This window comes from Camellia sinensis, chromosome 5 (genome assembly GCF_055761805.1).
Source record: "Camellia sinensis isolate YWXY chromosome 5, ASM5576180v1, whole genome shotgun sequence".
Lineage (NCBI taxonomy): Eukaryota > Viridiplantae > Streptophyta > Magnoliopsida > Ericales > Theaceae > Camellia > Camellia sinensis.
In genome coordinates, this window is record NC_138965.1 from 199,394,030 (window position 1) to 199,410,193 (window position 16,164).

At 33.4% G+C, this 16,164-nt stretch overlaps 3 protein-coding genes across 4 annotated transcripts; 2 read left to right on the forward strand and 1 right to left on the reverse strand.

Moving 5' to 3' along the window:
• Positions 1-952: 952 nt before the first annotated feature.
• On the forward strand, positions 953-3,137 carry LOC114261709 (uncharacterized). Its single transcript, XM_028202005.2, has 3 exons — positions 953-1,939; positions 2,048-2,104; positions 2,776-3,137. Exons 1-3 carry the CDS (start codon positions 1,126-1,128, stop codon positions 2,814-2,816), a joined length of 912 nt encoding a protein of 303 aa, XP_028057806.1. The 5' UTR covers positions 953-1,125; the 3' UTR covers positions 2,817-3,137.
• Positions 3,138-3,869: 732 nt separating this feature from the next.
• Positions 3,870-10,310, forward strand: LOC114261708 (uncharacterized). The gene is made up of 3 exons (XM_028202004.2): positions 3,870-5,335; positions 7,494-7,912; positions 9,428-10,310. Exons 1-3 carry the CDS (start codon positions 4,447-4,449, stop codon positions 10,082-10,084), a joined length of 1,965 nt encoding a protein of 654 aa, XP_028057805.2. The 5' UTR covers positions 3,870-4,446; the 3' UTR covers positions 10,085-10,310.
• A 562-nt stretch (positions 10,311-10,872) lies between these two features.
• Positions 10,873-15,570, reverse strand: MGT3 (magnesium transporter 3). 2 transcript variants are annotated; one of them, XM_028202003.2, is made up of 8 exons: positions 15,339-15,558; positions 14,286-14,336; positions 13,684-14,194; positions 13,395-13,465; positions 12,327-12,455; positions 11,719-12,060; positions 11,329-11,376; positions 10,873-11,210 (listed from the first exon to the last, which is right to left on the reverse strand). In XM_028202003.2, the coding sequence occupies exons 3-8, from the start codon at positions 14,129-14,131 to the stop codon at positions 10,980-10,982; spliced, it is 1,269 nt and encodes a 422-aa protein (XP_028057804.2). In that variant the 5' UTR covers positions 14,132-14,194; positions 14,286-14,336; positions 15,339-15,558; the 3' UTR covers positions 10,873-10,979. The 2 variants fall into 2 exon arrangements, with proteins under 2 accessions (XP_028057804.2, XP_082727235.1); XM_082871109.1 differs by having other exon boundaries at positions 13,684-14,336; positions 15,339-15,570.
• Between the last annotated feature and the right edge of the window lie 594 nt (positions 15,571-16,164).

Here is a 16,164-nt window from a genome sequence, read left to right on the forward strand (position 1 = left end):
AAAGTCTGGTTTGGGAAGGGCTTTTTGGTTTTTTGACTTTTTTTTTTTTTTGTGAGAGAAGAGTGTAATGATTTTGGGTTGGATGTGATGTTTTGTTTTTTGTAACTAAAATAACTTATTCTGTCTTTTGTAGTTAAAATAGCCAAAAAAGCGTAGAGACCAACTTGCCAAACGGAGGCTCAGGTTGTGTTTGTTTGAACGGATTAGATAAGGAAGAATTGGAATTCACCGGATTGTTAATTTTGGAATACATTGTCCTTGGACTATTTGATTGGACTGAATTTATATCATATGCTTGTTTAATCATGGAATTAGATATCGGGATTGGACTATTCTATTGAATCCTATGTTTGTTTGGGATATTATAGAGAATGATAAATACTCAAATGACTATTTTACCCTCTTCAATTATTTACTAAGTAATAACAATATTAAACATATCTTTAATATTTTAATTCTTTTTAACTAGATTAAATAAAAAATTATTTTATTTTATTTTTACACAATTAAATAAATTTATTTTTTTAAAATTAAATAAATAAAATATCAATAAAAATATATGTAATTTAATAAAACATCTATTAAAATTTAAATAATGAAATTAAATAAAATATAAATAAAATTTTAGAATAAAATATCAAGAAAATATCTATAAAAAATTAAATAAATTAAATATCAATAAAAATTAAATAAAATTATTTTATTTTTAAATTGAGACATTTAAATTTACTAAATATAATACATAATTAAATAGTAAAATATCAAAATGTCAAAATAGTCATTTCATCTCCTTATGACTCAAATTTTTGTGACTTGAATAACTCAAATATATCAAAACGACATTATTTTATCATTTTAAATATTCTGAACCATTCGAGTCATAATTTTTCGAGGCATCACCCCTGTTGTCAAAACAAACAAACACCCAGTTAGTGCTTGTTAGCTAGAAGCCATGATATGGGTAGGCTCTACTTTTTAGGAATGTTGACAATAAATCACCTCCACCGAAAAGAACATTCCCTCCTTTTTCAAATAACAGTTTGCTCATGTGAAAGGTAAATTCCTGTATTAATTTCCTTCATATCTCGTGTCTATCAATCTCTACCTCTTAAAAAACCTCCTTCAATGTCATCTTCCCCAAATCCATGGCTGCTTATACACATTTTGCTCTTTCTCCCCCTAACTCATCCCCTCTCTGCTGCCCATGTCAACCCAATAAACGGTACGTGCCACGATAAATGTGGCACTCTCCCTGTGAGGTTTCCCTTTGGTACAGGGTCCGGATGCGGACACCCTGACTTCGCTAGATACATAAGATGTAGCTCAGGGACACTTCAATTCTCCACCGGCACCGGCGTTTACACTGTTTCCTCAATTGACTACCCAACCAACACTTTAATCGTCACAGACCCCCTAATGTCGAATTGTTCTTCAATGCAGAATTCTGGAAGCTTTAACTTAGATCGTGCCAGCCCATTCAGCATTGTGGCCGAAGATATCTTTGTTTTGCTTGGTTGCTCCACTACCTCTCCAGTCTTTGATCAAAACGAAGAGTTATGTGATACAGGGTCTGGTTTGAATTTCTGCAGAGGTTTGTATTCTTGCAAAGGGGTCGCTGGAATTGGACTCGCACCCAATGCACCAATTTCTACTTGTTGTGTGTACGAGCCACAGATTGTGCTTGGGTCGGGTTTTATGTTGGATCTTCCTAAGCTTCAGTGTGCATCGTATGCATCGATTTATGGGTATGGAGGAGATGAAGGGGACCCGATGAAATGGGAGTTTGGGATTTCTTTGCAATACAATGGCTCGCATGAGAATGAAGCGTGCAAGAATTGTGAAGACAGTGGAGGATTGTGTGGTTTTGCTGGATTGGCTGAGTCCTTCGCTTGCATTTGCCGCAATGGGGTTAACACCACCAACAATTGCTATGGGCGAGGTTAGTTCTTTCTTTATTTCTTTTTTCTTTTTCTTTTTCTTTTTTTTTTTAAATTTTCTGTAGTTTTTTTGATTCATATGTTTGATTTTTGTGTTTTGATGTTATTAGGATATGCTTGGAGTGGGACGTGTAGACACAAAATTCAAACCAAGATGAGTGTTGGAGGTACACAAAAGGCAATGCCTTTAATTTTTATTTTTTGACTTTATGTCCCTCACCTTTCAACAAATCCTTTCGCTAAAGACACTTTCTATTAGTGTCATGCTCTTCACTACTTTTTTACTTTTTTCCTAAATACAGTGCTGTATTCTTTCTTTCACTTTAACAGTTTTCAAATGAAATTCTAAAAAATAAAATAAAGTTCTGAAAGTACATTTTGAATAAAGAACAATATGGCAACAAAATGCTTGCTGTTGGGATATTCAGAGAAGCATGTGCAATTACAACAAAACTTTTTGGAGTTGACAATACTATCCCAAAAGTAATCGGAAAATGAAATGTGTGGTCCAGATTTATATCAAATTTGAATCTACACCATACATTCTATTTTCTAGACACCTTAGTACTTGTTCTGGGTTTATAGTAATTTTTTTTTTTTTTTTGGGAGCATGTATGATTCAAGTAAGAGAAATCTCTATGCCTTGAGATGTTTGATTGATCTTAATACGAGAAATTTTGAGAAAAAAAATTAAATCATATATGTTCCTCCCCGGTGATAATATATTTCACAGAGCCTGTTTTATTGTTTTTTTGATTTCATGAGAGAGTTGAGAAAGGAGTTACTTGTGCAATCAAACGTGCAAACTAATTGTAGTTTCTTGCTGGAATCTTTCTAGGGTTTTTTCTCGCTTGGTTGTGGATCATGTTGTTCATGTGAAGCATAAATGAACTATCAAAGTTTTGGTTGAACAAGATGAATATTGAAGAGCTTCGAAGTTGCAGCAAAGCTTGTCAGACATACACTTGGTCACAGTAGTGACATTCTCATTTCTGAGTTTCTCATATGTTGAAAATTTTTAATCTCCAATTTCTCGGTTTCTAATTGAGGGTTATTGTGAATCTATGACATTTTATGAACCATTTTGTTAGACCATTGAGATAGATTGTTGTATTTTAAATTTTAATTTTTTTTTTTTAATGAAGCTTTGTCAACCTTCAGTGGTGGTTAGTAGAAGATTTTAATGAACCATTTTGTCAACTCACCAAGATGTTTTTAATATCAAAATTATCACCCAGGCATCTTTCTAGTGAAAGATTTTGTATGAAAATTCTGAAAAATTAACATTTTTTCTTCAGAATAAAACACGTTCTTAAAGTTTCGAGTAAAATAGAAATGGTAGATGTGAAGTGAACAATTTCAATTGAATTTTTTGATTTTGAGAGCCTCACGCGGTTCAGTTCGGTTTAAAATTATGATTTTTAAAAATATTGTCACCATTCACAATATAAGAATTACTTAGGTAATTGTTTAGAATTAGTTTTTTGACTAAATAAAAATAGATTTGCAAGAGTCAAATGCTACAACTTATGTATAAATATATTTGATACTAATAAGATATTTAATTGTTCATAGTAGATAACAAATTCTATAAATATTTAAATGATTGGGCTTGATTTTAAATTGGATTAATAATTATAAAATCACGAACGGAACTATTTATTAAGAAAATCAAGTTAATTATTGAAATTTGTTTCAAATCGGACTGGATTTCAATTATTTTCTCAGCGAAATTACAAATTAGTTGAAAAACTAAAAAATAATTGTAAAATCATAAAAAAAAAAATTATCACTTTAATTATTAATTTACTACGAATTTATAATTATGTTTTAGTCCTTCCACTTAATTGCAATTTCCTCTTTTTTCTCAGTCCTAGCCACATGTAATGCCCAGAAGCAGATAATAAAGGAAATTGCGGCAGCGCTTGTATTGGGTCCCCAGCCCAAATATCTGGTGGTGGTGGGTGGATCTGAAATGTCGTCGCCACTCTCAAACATTGTACCAAACGAGTCCTTTTCAAACTAACCGGTTTTCACTATGCCTTCTCTTATACCTTTCCAATCAATTTCGACTACGGCTCTGAATGTTGAACAGTTTTCAGAGCAGATCTTTTCTTTCCATTCATGGGTTTTGCAGTGCTCGAGTTTTCCTCAATTGGGTTCTGTTTGATTTTTCATTCTCTTCCTCTTACTATGATTTGATTGTACAGAGCACATGAAAGTTTGTTTCTTGTTCTTTAATATGCTCTTTTCATCTACATATTATTAGTTTCAATCCTTCATATTTGACCTGTTATTCTTTTTGTTGTTTTTCTTTCTTTCTTTCTTTTATTTATTTATTAATAACTTGATTTTTGCGTCTGGGTTTTGAGTTCAAGCCCTCGTCATTTGTTCTGAATTTATAATTGTTTTTACTTCAAGATTTTGATCAATTGTAACTGAAGGAAAATTCAAGTTTTGTTCTGGAATTTTTGAGAGAGAGAGAGAGGGGGGGGGGGGGGGGGAGAGAATGGATTTATGGGTTGTTGCAGCAGCAGCTGGAGCTGGGTATTTAGCCAAGTATTGGCAAAACTTGTCTGGGGAAAATGGGTTATCAGATGGGAATTCAATTCGTAGGCAATCCAAATCCCAATATTTGCTTCAGCAGATGCAGGACCAAAATACTCCATTCTGCGGATCGGTACGAAAAGGATTGGGAGGAGATGTTTCTTCAGGGGGAGAACATGATGAATCAGTTTCAGATTGGACGTTTCATGAATTGGACCGACATGGTGGTAGTTTGGCAGCTGGAAATGCATCTACAAGTGACAGTGATGCTAAAGTTTTGGCAAATGTAGGGAATTATGAGAATTACAATGTGCTTATGACGAAGAATTTTCCACCAGGATTCCAAGGAAAAGAAATTTTTCAGGGCAATGCGATTGGAATTGGTGAAAAGAATGAGGGTTTTGACAATTTTGGTGATGCTTTACTGGGATTTGAGACCTATAGATTAGCAAAGAGCAAGCCTCTTAAAAGTAGAAGGTCTCGCGAGTTTTCTGTTAAACCGTTGAACCCTTTAGAAAGTTACCTCACTGCTCAGCTGTATAGAGAGCAGGCTCAAAAGGATGAGTTTGAGTATAGTTCAGTTCCATCACCACTTACACCAACAGTGAGGCCATTGTTGGTAACTGATGGGAACTGCATAATTAGCGGAGATTTTAGTGATTCATTTGGTTATAAGCTTAAGAACAAAGGTCGGATTTCCTTAGAAGAGGATAGTAATACATTGTTGGGAACCAATTCATCTCAAGTAATTGGATTGGTGGAGCTCCCGAGGAAACCGGAACAAAGGCGTGGAAAGAGGCAGTTGAGCAGTTCCAACACAGGGTTACCTGGTGGACCATTTCATTCACAAGGTTCTACTTTCTTTACATGCTTTGACGAACTTGATTTTGCACTTTTAACATTCCATGCCTTTTAAGTTGTATTATATTATTTGAAGAATTTTGTTAATGTTTGCCCTTAGGCACATGTTAAGAAACTTAAAAAGATTGTACATTTTGCATAACAATGTGTGCAATAAAGGATATACAATCTTTTTAAGTTTTCTTAACCTGTGGCCTAAGGTCACACATTAACAAGATCCTTGTTTGAATGCTTCCCTGGAGGCTGACTTAGATTTTTCTCTCTTTTTTGGATGTATGATTAATCTAGAAATTAACCTGCAAGGTGTTGACTATGCCTCTTATTTTAGCCATAACAGATTTCGGTGTTGTTTGGGAAGAGAATAAAATAGCCAAGAAGTCACAAAAAAGTCAACAAGCCAAAATGCCATATAAAAAAATCAAAGATTCCTTCCCCTCTCTCTACGTTTTGCATGTTTTTTCATAAAATCCAAAAAGCCATTCCCCAACACTTTCTATACTTTCACCTTATATTTTAGTCAAAAAGCCACATCCCAAACCAATCCTTCACTTATAATTTGCGTTGCTTGATAGAAGATGAATACGGTAGTGAACTTGTTGGCATAAGAAGGCTGGCATCTGACAAAGAATTTAACTGTTTCACATAATTTCCTGAATTTTTTTTAGTAGTTTTTATGCATAATTATTTTATCAAAAGAAATTAGTATTGAGATAGGAGGCATTTTTTTGAGATGTCATATGACACAAAAGTTCATCAAGGCAAGCCAGATGCTTTTATATGAAGAGTTTCCAAGAAGGAGTCTTCTCAGTTCGCTCCTTCTACTGGGAGATGTGTGGGGGACTTCGTTGTTTGGAGAGGAATTTGGAAGAACAAGACTCATCGTCAGGTTGTGTTCTTTGTCTAGGTAGCACCCATAAGGCTCAGCTTACAATTTCACAACCTTAGGAAGAGATGAAAGGTGTTGATTGATTGTTGTTGTATGTGCAAGAAATTAGGGGAAAGCATCAACTTCTTCTCCTACATTGTTACATGGCTAGATATTTATGAATCCTTATTTATTTTGTCTTTGGTATTGCTTAGGTGATGCCTTTATTTTATTTTATTTTTGTGAAAGGGCTTCTTAGGGCTTATGCTGCACCAGAGTTTGGCCTTGTTTGGTTTGTGTTTGAGATATTATTTTAAAAATAATTTTCTGGAGAGAGTTTAGAAAATTTGAAAATTTGTTTGGTTGTATATTTTGAAAATGGTTTTGGAATTTGGGATGATTTGATATTTTTTTTATACTTGAATAAATGGGTGTGAGAGAAAAAGTGATTGAGAAGGAGAGGGGAGAGAGAAAAAAAATGATGGATTGATGTGTAGTAGAGAGGAAAGTGATTTTGAAATTTTTAAAAAAAAAATTTAAATCAAATATGTTTCTAGAATTTTTTCTCGAAGAATATGTTTTGAGAGACAAACCAAACATGCCCTTTGTCTTTGGCCTTTTTAGTTTAACGCCACTTGAGGAGATTTTAGCCGTTTACTTTTTGACTAATAAAATAGAATAAAGCAATAGACTTGATTAAATGGTAATGCTGATACTTTTGTTACAAGAAACTAAATTTGATTATGTAACAATTTGAGTTTGTAGTGACTGAAAGTATTGAGAATGGATAGGATAGCTGTAATTTTGGGGAATAGCATAGTTGCAATTTCAGGTGATAGTTGCAGGCATAAAGAGTAAGGATTTAACTCATTTTTGCGTTAAGAGATTATTGTTGAACTTGCATTCATGTGCAGTTAAAAACACTGCAAGGGAAGAGATCCCAGCAATATACTAATTGTTTAAGCCAGAGAAGTTTCCTTCTCCTTGATATTTCATTCATATTTATAAGACATTACAGCTGTATCTGTCACGTAATGCTCTTGTATTCACTAGACAGCTTCAACTTTAAGATTTGTCAAAAATATTAATTACAATTCAATTTCCAAAATGTTCTGTTTACATAGTATGTAACGTAACCTTCAGTAAACCATATAGACCAGTTGGTTAATCAGTCTCTGTCCTGGTTTGGTATCTGACATCTTGTTTTACTAATTGCTTCACAGTGTCTTTGCCTTTTCAATACCATACATCCTTTTAAGACTGTATTTTCATGCGGCTTTCAGGTTCACCCAATGGAATGCTTCTCTTCTTCATTGGGATCACTATTGGCATGATGTCTGCGGTTGTAGCAAATAAAAGAGAAGTGGACAACCTAAATGAACTGTTGAAGCAGACTGAGAATTTGGTTCGAGATTTGCATGAGGAGATTGAGATGAAAGATATGCTAACTGTGAAGGAGCTTGCTAGTGAAGATATTCAATTCCAATTCCAGGAAACAATTGATTGCTCCCGCAATCGGGAACCAATTTCATCTTCCTCTAAAGAGGAATTCACAACACACAAAAGCAAAGAGCCAGATGATCGGAAAGTAGAGAACCATGAGTTAATGAGTGAAATTGAGGCGGAGCTTGAAGCGGAACTGGAGAGGTTAGAACTAAACATGAAAGCATCTACTTCGGAGAGGATATCAGATTTTGTTGAGGTAAGCATATGTGTAAATATTAAAATTAAAATGCACTTTTTTTACTTTGTTACTGGCAGGTTATGTTCATTTCTCCAGGATTTTATTTTGGAAACCATAGTTTAGGCCCTTTTGTTTAGTACAACTAGGATGCTCCCAGGAATTATTTTTTTTTAAAATTCCCCTTATATACTCTTTTGCTGCCTCTGCTGTACAATATTCCTTCAGAAGTGATTAATTCTGGAGCAAATTACACCAACCTACCCTGAGGTTTGGGAAAAATACTTTGAGCCCCACACGTTTGGTATAATTACATTATGTTCCCTTAAGGTTTTAATTCACTTAACGCTTGTCCACTTTTTGTCAATTATTCGGTAGTCAAACTTTTCTGACATGAACTGGTCTTTGAATTGTCATAAATGCACATAACCACTGATTAACCATCTATTGGGTGCTCCCACAATTCATCATTCAATGCTGCTGATTTTAAGTTGCTTGGTTTTGGTTTTCAAAAAATTTTACTTTTTTGTTTTTCGTATTTTTTTGCTTTCATTGAATTTTTTTAATATTTTAAGTAATTTTTTTTTAATTTTTAAACACACCTAACATAAATACACTTAAAAAATATAATATTTGTGAAAAGAATCTTTAAAAAATTCACTAAATACCAAAAATAAAAAATAAAAATTTAGTATATTTTTCGTATTTTTATGTATTTATTAATTTTTTAAAATATTTGTTTACAAATATTTTACTATTTATATATATCTAAGTAAGGTACATCTAAAAAAGTAAAAAATTGCTTAAAATTTTAAAAATATTCACTAAAAACAAAAAAACACAAAAACCAAAAAACTCAATTTCCAGAAAACTAAAATCACTAGCACACAGCTTCTGGAGTGTGCGGCAGCTAAAATGCTTTTATATTAATATCTCACAAACTATGTACCATATGAATATGAATCAGCTTCTTCCATTATTTGCAGTATCTTTCTTCCCTCTGCCAAGTTTAGGAGCAAATGATTATTATGGATATTCCCCAAAGACAGAAATTAGTGCATTGTTCTTTTGAATATTTGATAGCTTTTTTTTTTTCAAGTGGATAATGCTTTAGTGTGACTGCCCTGTCAAACACGTTGAATAGTTGCTTTCGAACTACACAACATTTTTTTTTTTTAATCCTTGTTACGATCAATGCCCTTCCTCAGCTCACTCCCTCTAACTTGAGCCGTATTACTCATATCTGAGGTAGTCATTACTCTTCCTTGCACTTGATCAAATTGACTAAAACATGAAAAAAGTTCACTAAAGACAAACAAACACAGAAAACAAAGAACTCAAAAACAGTTTTTGAGTTTGAAAACCAAACAAGGTTGCTTCTTGAATGTCTACATTGTCATCTTCGTCATTGATTTTCAAAGATGAATGCTTTCTTCACTTGGATGACTGAAGCAAAGATCAATTTCTGTTGTGTATGATGCGATCTATCCAACTTTCTTTCACAGAAATTTATAGTTCTGAATTATTTTGTTGCAGCTCGATCCGGACTTTGAAGCAGATGTGGTTCAAGGAGACTTGAAAGTATATGCGATGCAACCACGCGGTGGCCAACCTGAATCAGACTCCGATTCAAGTACGACCTCCACCGATCACCCTCATACTGCAAACTATGCAGTTTCACCTCGGGAGCTGAGCTTGTGCCTTCACGAGCTAATTGAATCAAGGCTCGAAGCACGCATCAAGGAGCTCGAGGCAGCACTTCAAAACAGCCAAAAGAGAGTGAATTCTCTTGAATGGCAACACATAGCTTCTCAGAGAGGTTTGGCCTATGGCGAATTAGGATCTTCATCTACCCCAGAAAGTCCGACCCTTGTAAATGAAGTCAATGAGATGTACAACGAGGCTTATGGGGAGATAATCAGGGTGACAGATACTGATCAAGATACCCCAGAAGTGGTATGTAACAATAACCGTGTTGAGAGAGATATGTCTTGGTCTGATAGAAGGCTTTTTGAGGATCAAAGTAGAGAAAGATGGTCAAGAAGGTTGGTTCATGGGAAAACAGGGGCGTGGGATGAGCGGATTGAAAGAAGTCGTGGATTGTTTGAGGTTGTTGAGAGTGAAGATGAAGATGATGATGAGTTTTTGATCAGACAAATTGTGGAGAAAACCAGGCAAGGTTCTTCTTTTTAGTTTTGAATGTTCATCTGATGATGTACTCTATGGATGAATGTGACAAAAGAAATATATGAATGAAGAAGAAAAAAATATAGAAAGTAAAAAAGAAAGAATATCTTGTACAGAGATTCATTAGAAAATGCAATGATTGGTAGATAGAAAGATGGATATGTTTGTAAGTATTCAGAATTTACTATGCAAAATGGGCCTAAAGAAAGTAATTTCATTTTTGTCCCCTAAATTTTGTTTTTTCTATTTCGTTTTTAAACTATTAATTTCATCTATTTAATCCTTAAAATTTCTAATTTTAAATAATGTGATCTAATTAGAGATGGTTGATTATTGAAATCAATAACCCTCAAATCTTAATTTAATGGACAAAATTCATTTTAAAATTTGAACAACAAAAATCATAAATTAAACTTTCATTCACTATTTTGATTTTAAATAAAGGGTGAAGAAGAATATGTATTTAATTGTAGGCTGTAAGTAGCCTAAAATAATGTGAATGAGAAAATGGATAAAATAATGTAAATGAAAAAGTGAATATTTAGTTGTATAATTTAAATCGTTCAAATTATACAGTTATTTTTTTACCTATTAGTTTAGGTTTTACCATTATTGATTTCGACAGACCATCTTCAATTGAATCATTATTGAAGTCACAAAATTTAGAGACCAAATAGTTTAAGAATGAAATAGAAAAAAATAAAAATAAAATAATAGTTTAAAGGATAAATATAAAATAAACCAATATTAAAATATTAAAAAAAAAAAAAAAAAAAACTGAAAATTATTTGAGATGCATCAAACCAATACATTGGCAATAAAAAGCAAAAATGTCAATGTTGAAGGAGCCTTGTATTTCATCCCAGAATGCTGGGAAAAAATTACAGAACATCTATACAATTTACAAAGGAAAAACTTTCTTGTGCCTAAAATAAATTATGAAACAAACATATAGCATGCCACAAAATCCTCCAGATATAACTAGAACCCAGTTGAATGCATTTGGGTAATCAAATATTGTGGCCGCAAAGTTCATCCCAAAGATCCCGGTCACGACAGCGAATATCGTTGCCACAAAGGTTGCTGCTGTCAATAGCAACTCGAATTGTATCAGCTGGTTCTGAACATTGCCCTGTTTACGTACATTGAAATTATTAAAACAATGTCTCTTTTTTCAAATGTTGTGTATAATAGCTCGGAAAAATATATGGAAAAGCTGCTAATGTAACTGAAGTTTTTATGACAGTTACCAGTTTGATATTGATCAAATCCTCCGTATCATCAATGTATTCTTTAAGCTGCATCACAAAAAGAGGAGAAAAAGAAAAAGCTTATCAATGCATTCTTACACTGACCAACCTCTTTTCCAACTAAGCTTTTAAACCTTTTGTTTATAAACTTCTAATATTCATAGACCACAAACATGCTCAATTATTTAATTCTTGAGAATATATTAACATTTAATATAGGTTCATTTATTTTATATTTTATTTCTAAAATGTTTCTGTAATATTTTCAAAATGTTTCTGTTTCTGTTTCCGTTTCCAAACTAACCGAAACAACATGCCACAATGAAATTTTGATCATTGTAGAAAGAAAAGGCAACATTAATGTTTTCTAAAAAGTTCAAGATGTCTTACCGATAACAACTTGTGGAGAGTGTTGTCGATGAAAACAAAATAAGCTTCAAGCAACATTTCAAGTTGATCAATGTTTTCCCCACCGTTAGATGAAACAGATAAGCTTCCATGTTTGCTCGAACTCATGCTGCTGAAAGCCCTTTGCAACTTCTGGGCTCCAATATTAGACCCCACTGGTGAAACAGGTGCAGATTTCGACACCACTCTGACCCCACTAAACACATTAGTTTGAAAATTCAAATCACTGACGGAGTAAGCCTCTCTTCTCTGTTTCTTCTCTGTTAGATACATCTCAGCCATGTCACCATCATCGTCCATAAGATGTTCAATTTCATCACAGACCTGAAAATTCAATCCAAAAGCTAATATGCAATGGAAAAGAGTGTAACCGAAATACAACTGGAATAACTTGATCTGGTTACTTTCACCTCAATAGAAAAGAGAGCCTACAATTTATACCATGAATTTTTCCCAAAAAGGGGATTTGTGGTACAGATTCAGTTCTCGTATGGTGGGTCCTACACTGAGAATGAATCTGAGCCACACATTCGATTTTTCTGGGTAAAATTATGATAAAAATTCTGGGTATGTGACATTGCTGTTTTTACCTTCTGAACTCGCTGAGTCAAGGCAAGAAGGTGGCCTTTGAATCTACGGACACGTTCCAAATTAAGAGTGCTGATAGATGATGCTAGTTCATCAAGCACTGGATATATCTCCATTTCCAATTCTTTTACCTGTTAAATTCATAAACTTCTCAATGTGATGCTTTAGGGTAACAAGGTGTCAAATTTCATGGGATAGTAACTCATCAATGATTTCTAATACAAAATATACTTCATACTAATGAATGGTCACTAAGGTGTGTATGTTTCAAACCAATAATTATGCTCATTAGAATTAAATTTGATTTCACAGCTTAAACTCTGTAGATGGAAAACAAAAGAAAATCAAGATTTCAGCAAATCGGGGGACTAGTTTGGGTTTAGACAAATTGCATACCATATAGAGCTCAGGCATAATCATTACAACCCTAAGTATAAGCTTTTGTAATCAGGACAGGCTTGACCCAGACAAAACACAGGTTGTGTTTGGCAATCTCTAAAAAGCAGCTTTTTGGCTAAAAAAGTCAAAAGAAAAAAACAACTTCTCCACCAAAAAAATTAAAAAAACTTATCTTGAGAATGTCAACATAATTGTTAAAGATGATTTTTCCCTCCATACTTTGTGAAATTCCACTATGTCCCTTTGATTATGTAAACAAGGACTTCACAAAAAAGCAAAGTTTGAAAAGACTCACAAAACTTTCTCCATGACAAAAAGCAATTTTTTAGCAATTACCAAATGCATTTTTTTGGATTATTAAAAAGCAAAAAAGTTACTAAAAAAGCAATTGCCAAGCCCTAGCTAATTGGGTGGAACTACACCCAACTGTAATGAATCTAAACCGAACGACAGCCACTTAGTCATCTTCTACAACCCTACAAAATCAGATATCCTTCAGACATATTACCATTGAAGGCATTCCGAACCCTACACAACGGGTTCCTTTCATGGGCCTACAAAGGTTTCCCCATATTGGAACACAGATTGACCTCTAATCCTCTCCTGAATATGACTTTGAGAAAGGGACTTGACAAGTTTACAAATATAGAAAAGGAGACAATAATGCATACCTGAGCATCAAGAGACATGCATGTTAGTTCCAAAACAAGCTCCAGTGCCCTGAATTCGAAAGGCAGATCATCTGAGCCAAATCCGCACACAGGTGAGCAACTCATGCAGCATTTACATTTGGAAATTGAGAATATTATGTGACACATCAACTAGGTATTATAATAGCATTCATTAAAATTTGTTTATGCTAAAAGACGCCTTCAACCAAATTTGTATAACACAAAAATGGACATGGTCACATGACCATTCCATCGCATTCCAGTGAACCAAATAGAGCATAGTATTTACCAGATTGATCTTTATTTGTGTGCAGGCGTTTGCACAACTCCGACTTGTACTGAACAACACTTGCATCCAAAGAACTCATCAATAATACCTCATCAGCTGTGATTATACATCTAATCTGCTCCAGACTAACCACAATAGCATTCTCTCGACCTAATATTGTGGAAGGATAAATGAACAATGGATCCAAGAGGCGGAGATCTCTGGCAGGTAAAGAACAATGCCTCATTACAGCCGCCTTGTCAAGCTCCAACATCTTTGAATTCCCGCTCTGATCAATCTTTATCCAGGAACGACTTCCATGTGTGTGACCTCTCTTTTTCAAGCCAGGGAATCCAAATCCTTGAATGTGATTAGTTTCGTATCCATCTAAATTCGCCCTTGTAGAGTTCTGAGAAATGGCAAATCCAGGAAGACCAGAATGAAGAGATGGAGATCCTGATTCTTCCATTAGACGTTAGTTTTTTTTTTCCCTTTGAAGAGTAGCTCCAAAACTTGTGTGGTGAAATGATGACTGCATCAGTATAAAGTAAATGGGATTGAAATTCAACCTAGTGACAACTGCTACCTCACTAGAACAATCTGAGAATCATTTACTAACTCACTGCTTTTGAGTTCATGTTACCCTTGGACTTTCTACATTTCTGAAGTGAAACCTAAAAAAGGGACAGTATAAATTAGGAACTCCAATCAAAGAATGAATTAATCAATGTTGATAATACTGAATTTCAGATCTCAGAATCAACTCAAAGGGCTTAAGAGTAAACCACAGCGCTACAAAACAATCGGTTTAAAATAAAATGCAATTGATCTCGCTTGACAAATGCATCTACAGAATACTTAAGGCCACATTTGGTTGGATTGGATTTCAACTTGACATTTCATTTCATTTGAAATATAAGGATATTGCTTTAACGCGGAACCCTTTTGTTTTTTCAGATTTTAAGTCTACAGGAAAACAATTGAAAATCATAATCCACTGTATGTAAATTGAAACAATTATATGTCCATGTCCATGCTTCTTAGTTGCCCAAGTTGAAATGTCTGTCTGCATAGTTTGTAACATAACCTTCAGTAAACCATATAGACTAGTTGGTGGTGAATCAGTCTTTGTCCCTGTTCAGTATCTGAAATCAGTTTTACTAATTGCTTCAGGTGTCTATGCCTTTCAACACCATACATCTTTTAACGATCTTGCTATGGAACCCTTTTTTGACACTTTTTTTATTATTATTTTTTTATTTTAAAGATCTGAACTCTACAGGAAAACAATTGAAAATCATAATCCACTGTATGTAAATTGAAAGAATCATCTATGTATTAGGCCAACCCAACAGTGTTTTTGATGTATATTCTCTGAACTAGTAGAGCGTAATAAAACAGACATTAAATTTCTGATCACCCAAATGAATGAATTACAAGTTGAGAAAGTATCAATTTTCAAAACCCAGAAACCTAAATTCGAATTGAAAAGGCCCCAATGAACCATCAATTCGATGTACCATGATTCCATGAATTTGAATAGAAACAGAGCATAACAAGAAAAACCCATCAATATTTTCAACAATTATGCGCTAATAACAAAAACCCAATAGTGATAAATACATATATATATATATGGGAACCCAGATTGTGTAAAGAAAAGAGAACACACAAACCTTTTTCAAAAAAACGAAGTTGAAATTATGAGAGCTGAGAAGAGGGTGTATGGTCCATGATTAAAACTCGAGATTTGCATTAGTTTCTTCACTGTGATATCAGGGAAGCCGTGAACTTCAGGTACCAACAATGTACCATCACGTCATAGACATGTCCTTCAGGGGAAAATTACTAGTTTCGCCTAAAATTTATTTTTGTTCTTGTATTTTTAAATTATATAATTTGATTTATAATGTTAGAGACACAATTTAGATATTTAAATTTACCCAAAATGATATAGTAAGATATGTAAGCCTTATACAATTGATTATATAACAAATTAAAAGTTGGCATATATCCTATCACATTATTGTGGATCAAATTACAATGATAGAGCAAGAGATGTAGGCCTTATACAATTGATTATATGATAAATCAAAAGTTGATATATATTCTATCACACTATTGTGGATCAAATTATGAGAGATTTTTTATGAGTTTTAAACATTTTTCATTTTGAATCTGTTTTAATTTGATCTTTTGTTTAAGTTGAGGGTTAAATTCAATTAATGATTTTATGACACTTGTTAACCTCTTGAGATGTATATGTAGAAAATATTAGCACAATTTAGACGAAGTGATTAATTGAAACTAAATTTAAAATATACAAACTAAATTATTTAAATTAAAATTATAAAGATTAAAGTAAAATTTAACCCAAATTATAAGATTGAAAAATATAATTTACTCCTTTTTCACTATCAAAAGGGGGTAAAAAGGGCCACGGAAATTATCATGAATTTATGTATGTGTTTGAGATTTAACTGGTATATTATAGAATCGAAT

What these genes read in the sequence shown, in the direction of transcription:
- LOC114261709 (XM_028202005.2), top strand. Translation starts at nt 1,126, where the DNA reads ATGTCATCTTCCCCAAATCCATGGCTGCTTATACACATTTTGCTCTTT. An exon ending in CAACAATTGCTATGGGCGAG is followed by an intron (nt 1,940 to 2,047) that starts GTTAGTTCTTTC and finishes TGATGTTATTAG; the next exon opens with GATATGCTTGGAGTGGGACG. An exon ending in AACCAAGATGAGTGTTGGAG is followed by an intron (nt 2,105 to 2,775) that starts GTACACAAAAGG and finishes GAATCTTTCTAG; the next exon opens with GGTTTTTTCTCGCTTGGTTG.
- LOC114261708 (XM_028202004.2), top strand. Translation starts at nt 4,447, where the DNA reads ATGGATTTATGGGTTGTTGCAGCAGCAGCTGGAGCTGGGTATTTAGCC. An exon ending in TGGACCATTTCATTCACAAG is followed by an intron (nt 5,336 to 7,493) that starts GTTCTACTTTCT and finishes TGCGGCTTTCAG; the next exon opens with GTTCACCCAATGGAATGCTT. An exon ending in GGATATCAGATTTTGTTGAG is followed by an intron (nt 7,913 to 9,427) that starts GTAAGCATATGT and finishes ATTTTGTTGCAG; the next exon opens with CTCGATCCGGACTTTGAAGC.
- MGT3 (XM_082871109.1), bottom strand. Translation starts at nt 14,131, where the DNA reads ATGGAAGAATCAGGATCTCCATCTCTTCATTCTGGTCTTCCTGGATTT. An exon ending in GCATGTCTCTTGATGCTCAG is followed by an intron (nt 12,456 to 13,394) that starts GTATGCATTATT and finishes TGAATTTAACAG; the next exon opens with GTAAAAGAATTGGAAATGGA. An exon ending in ATTTGATCAATATCAAACTG is followed by an intron (nt 11,211 to 11,328) that starts GTAACTGTCATA and finishes GTACGTAAACAG; the next exon opens with GGCAATGTTCAGAACCAGCT.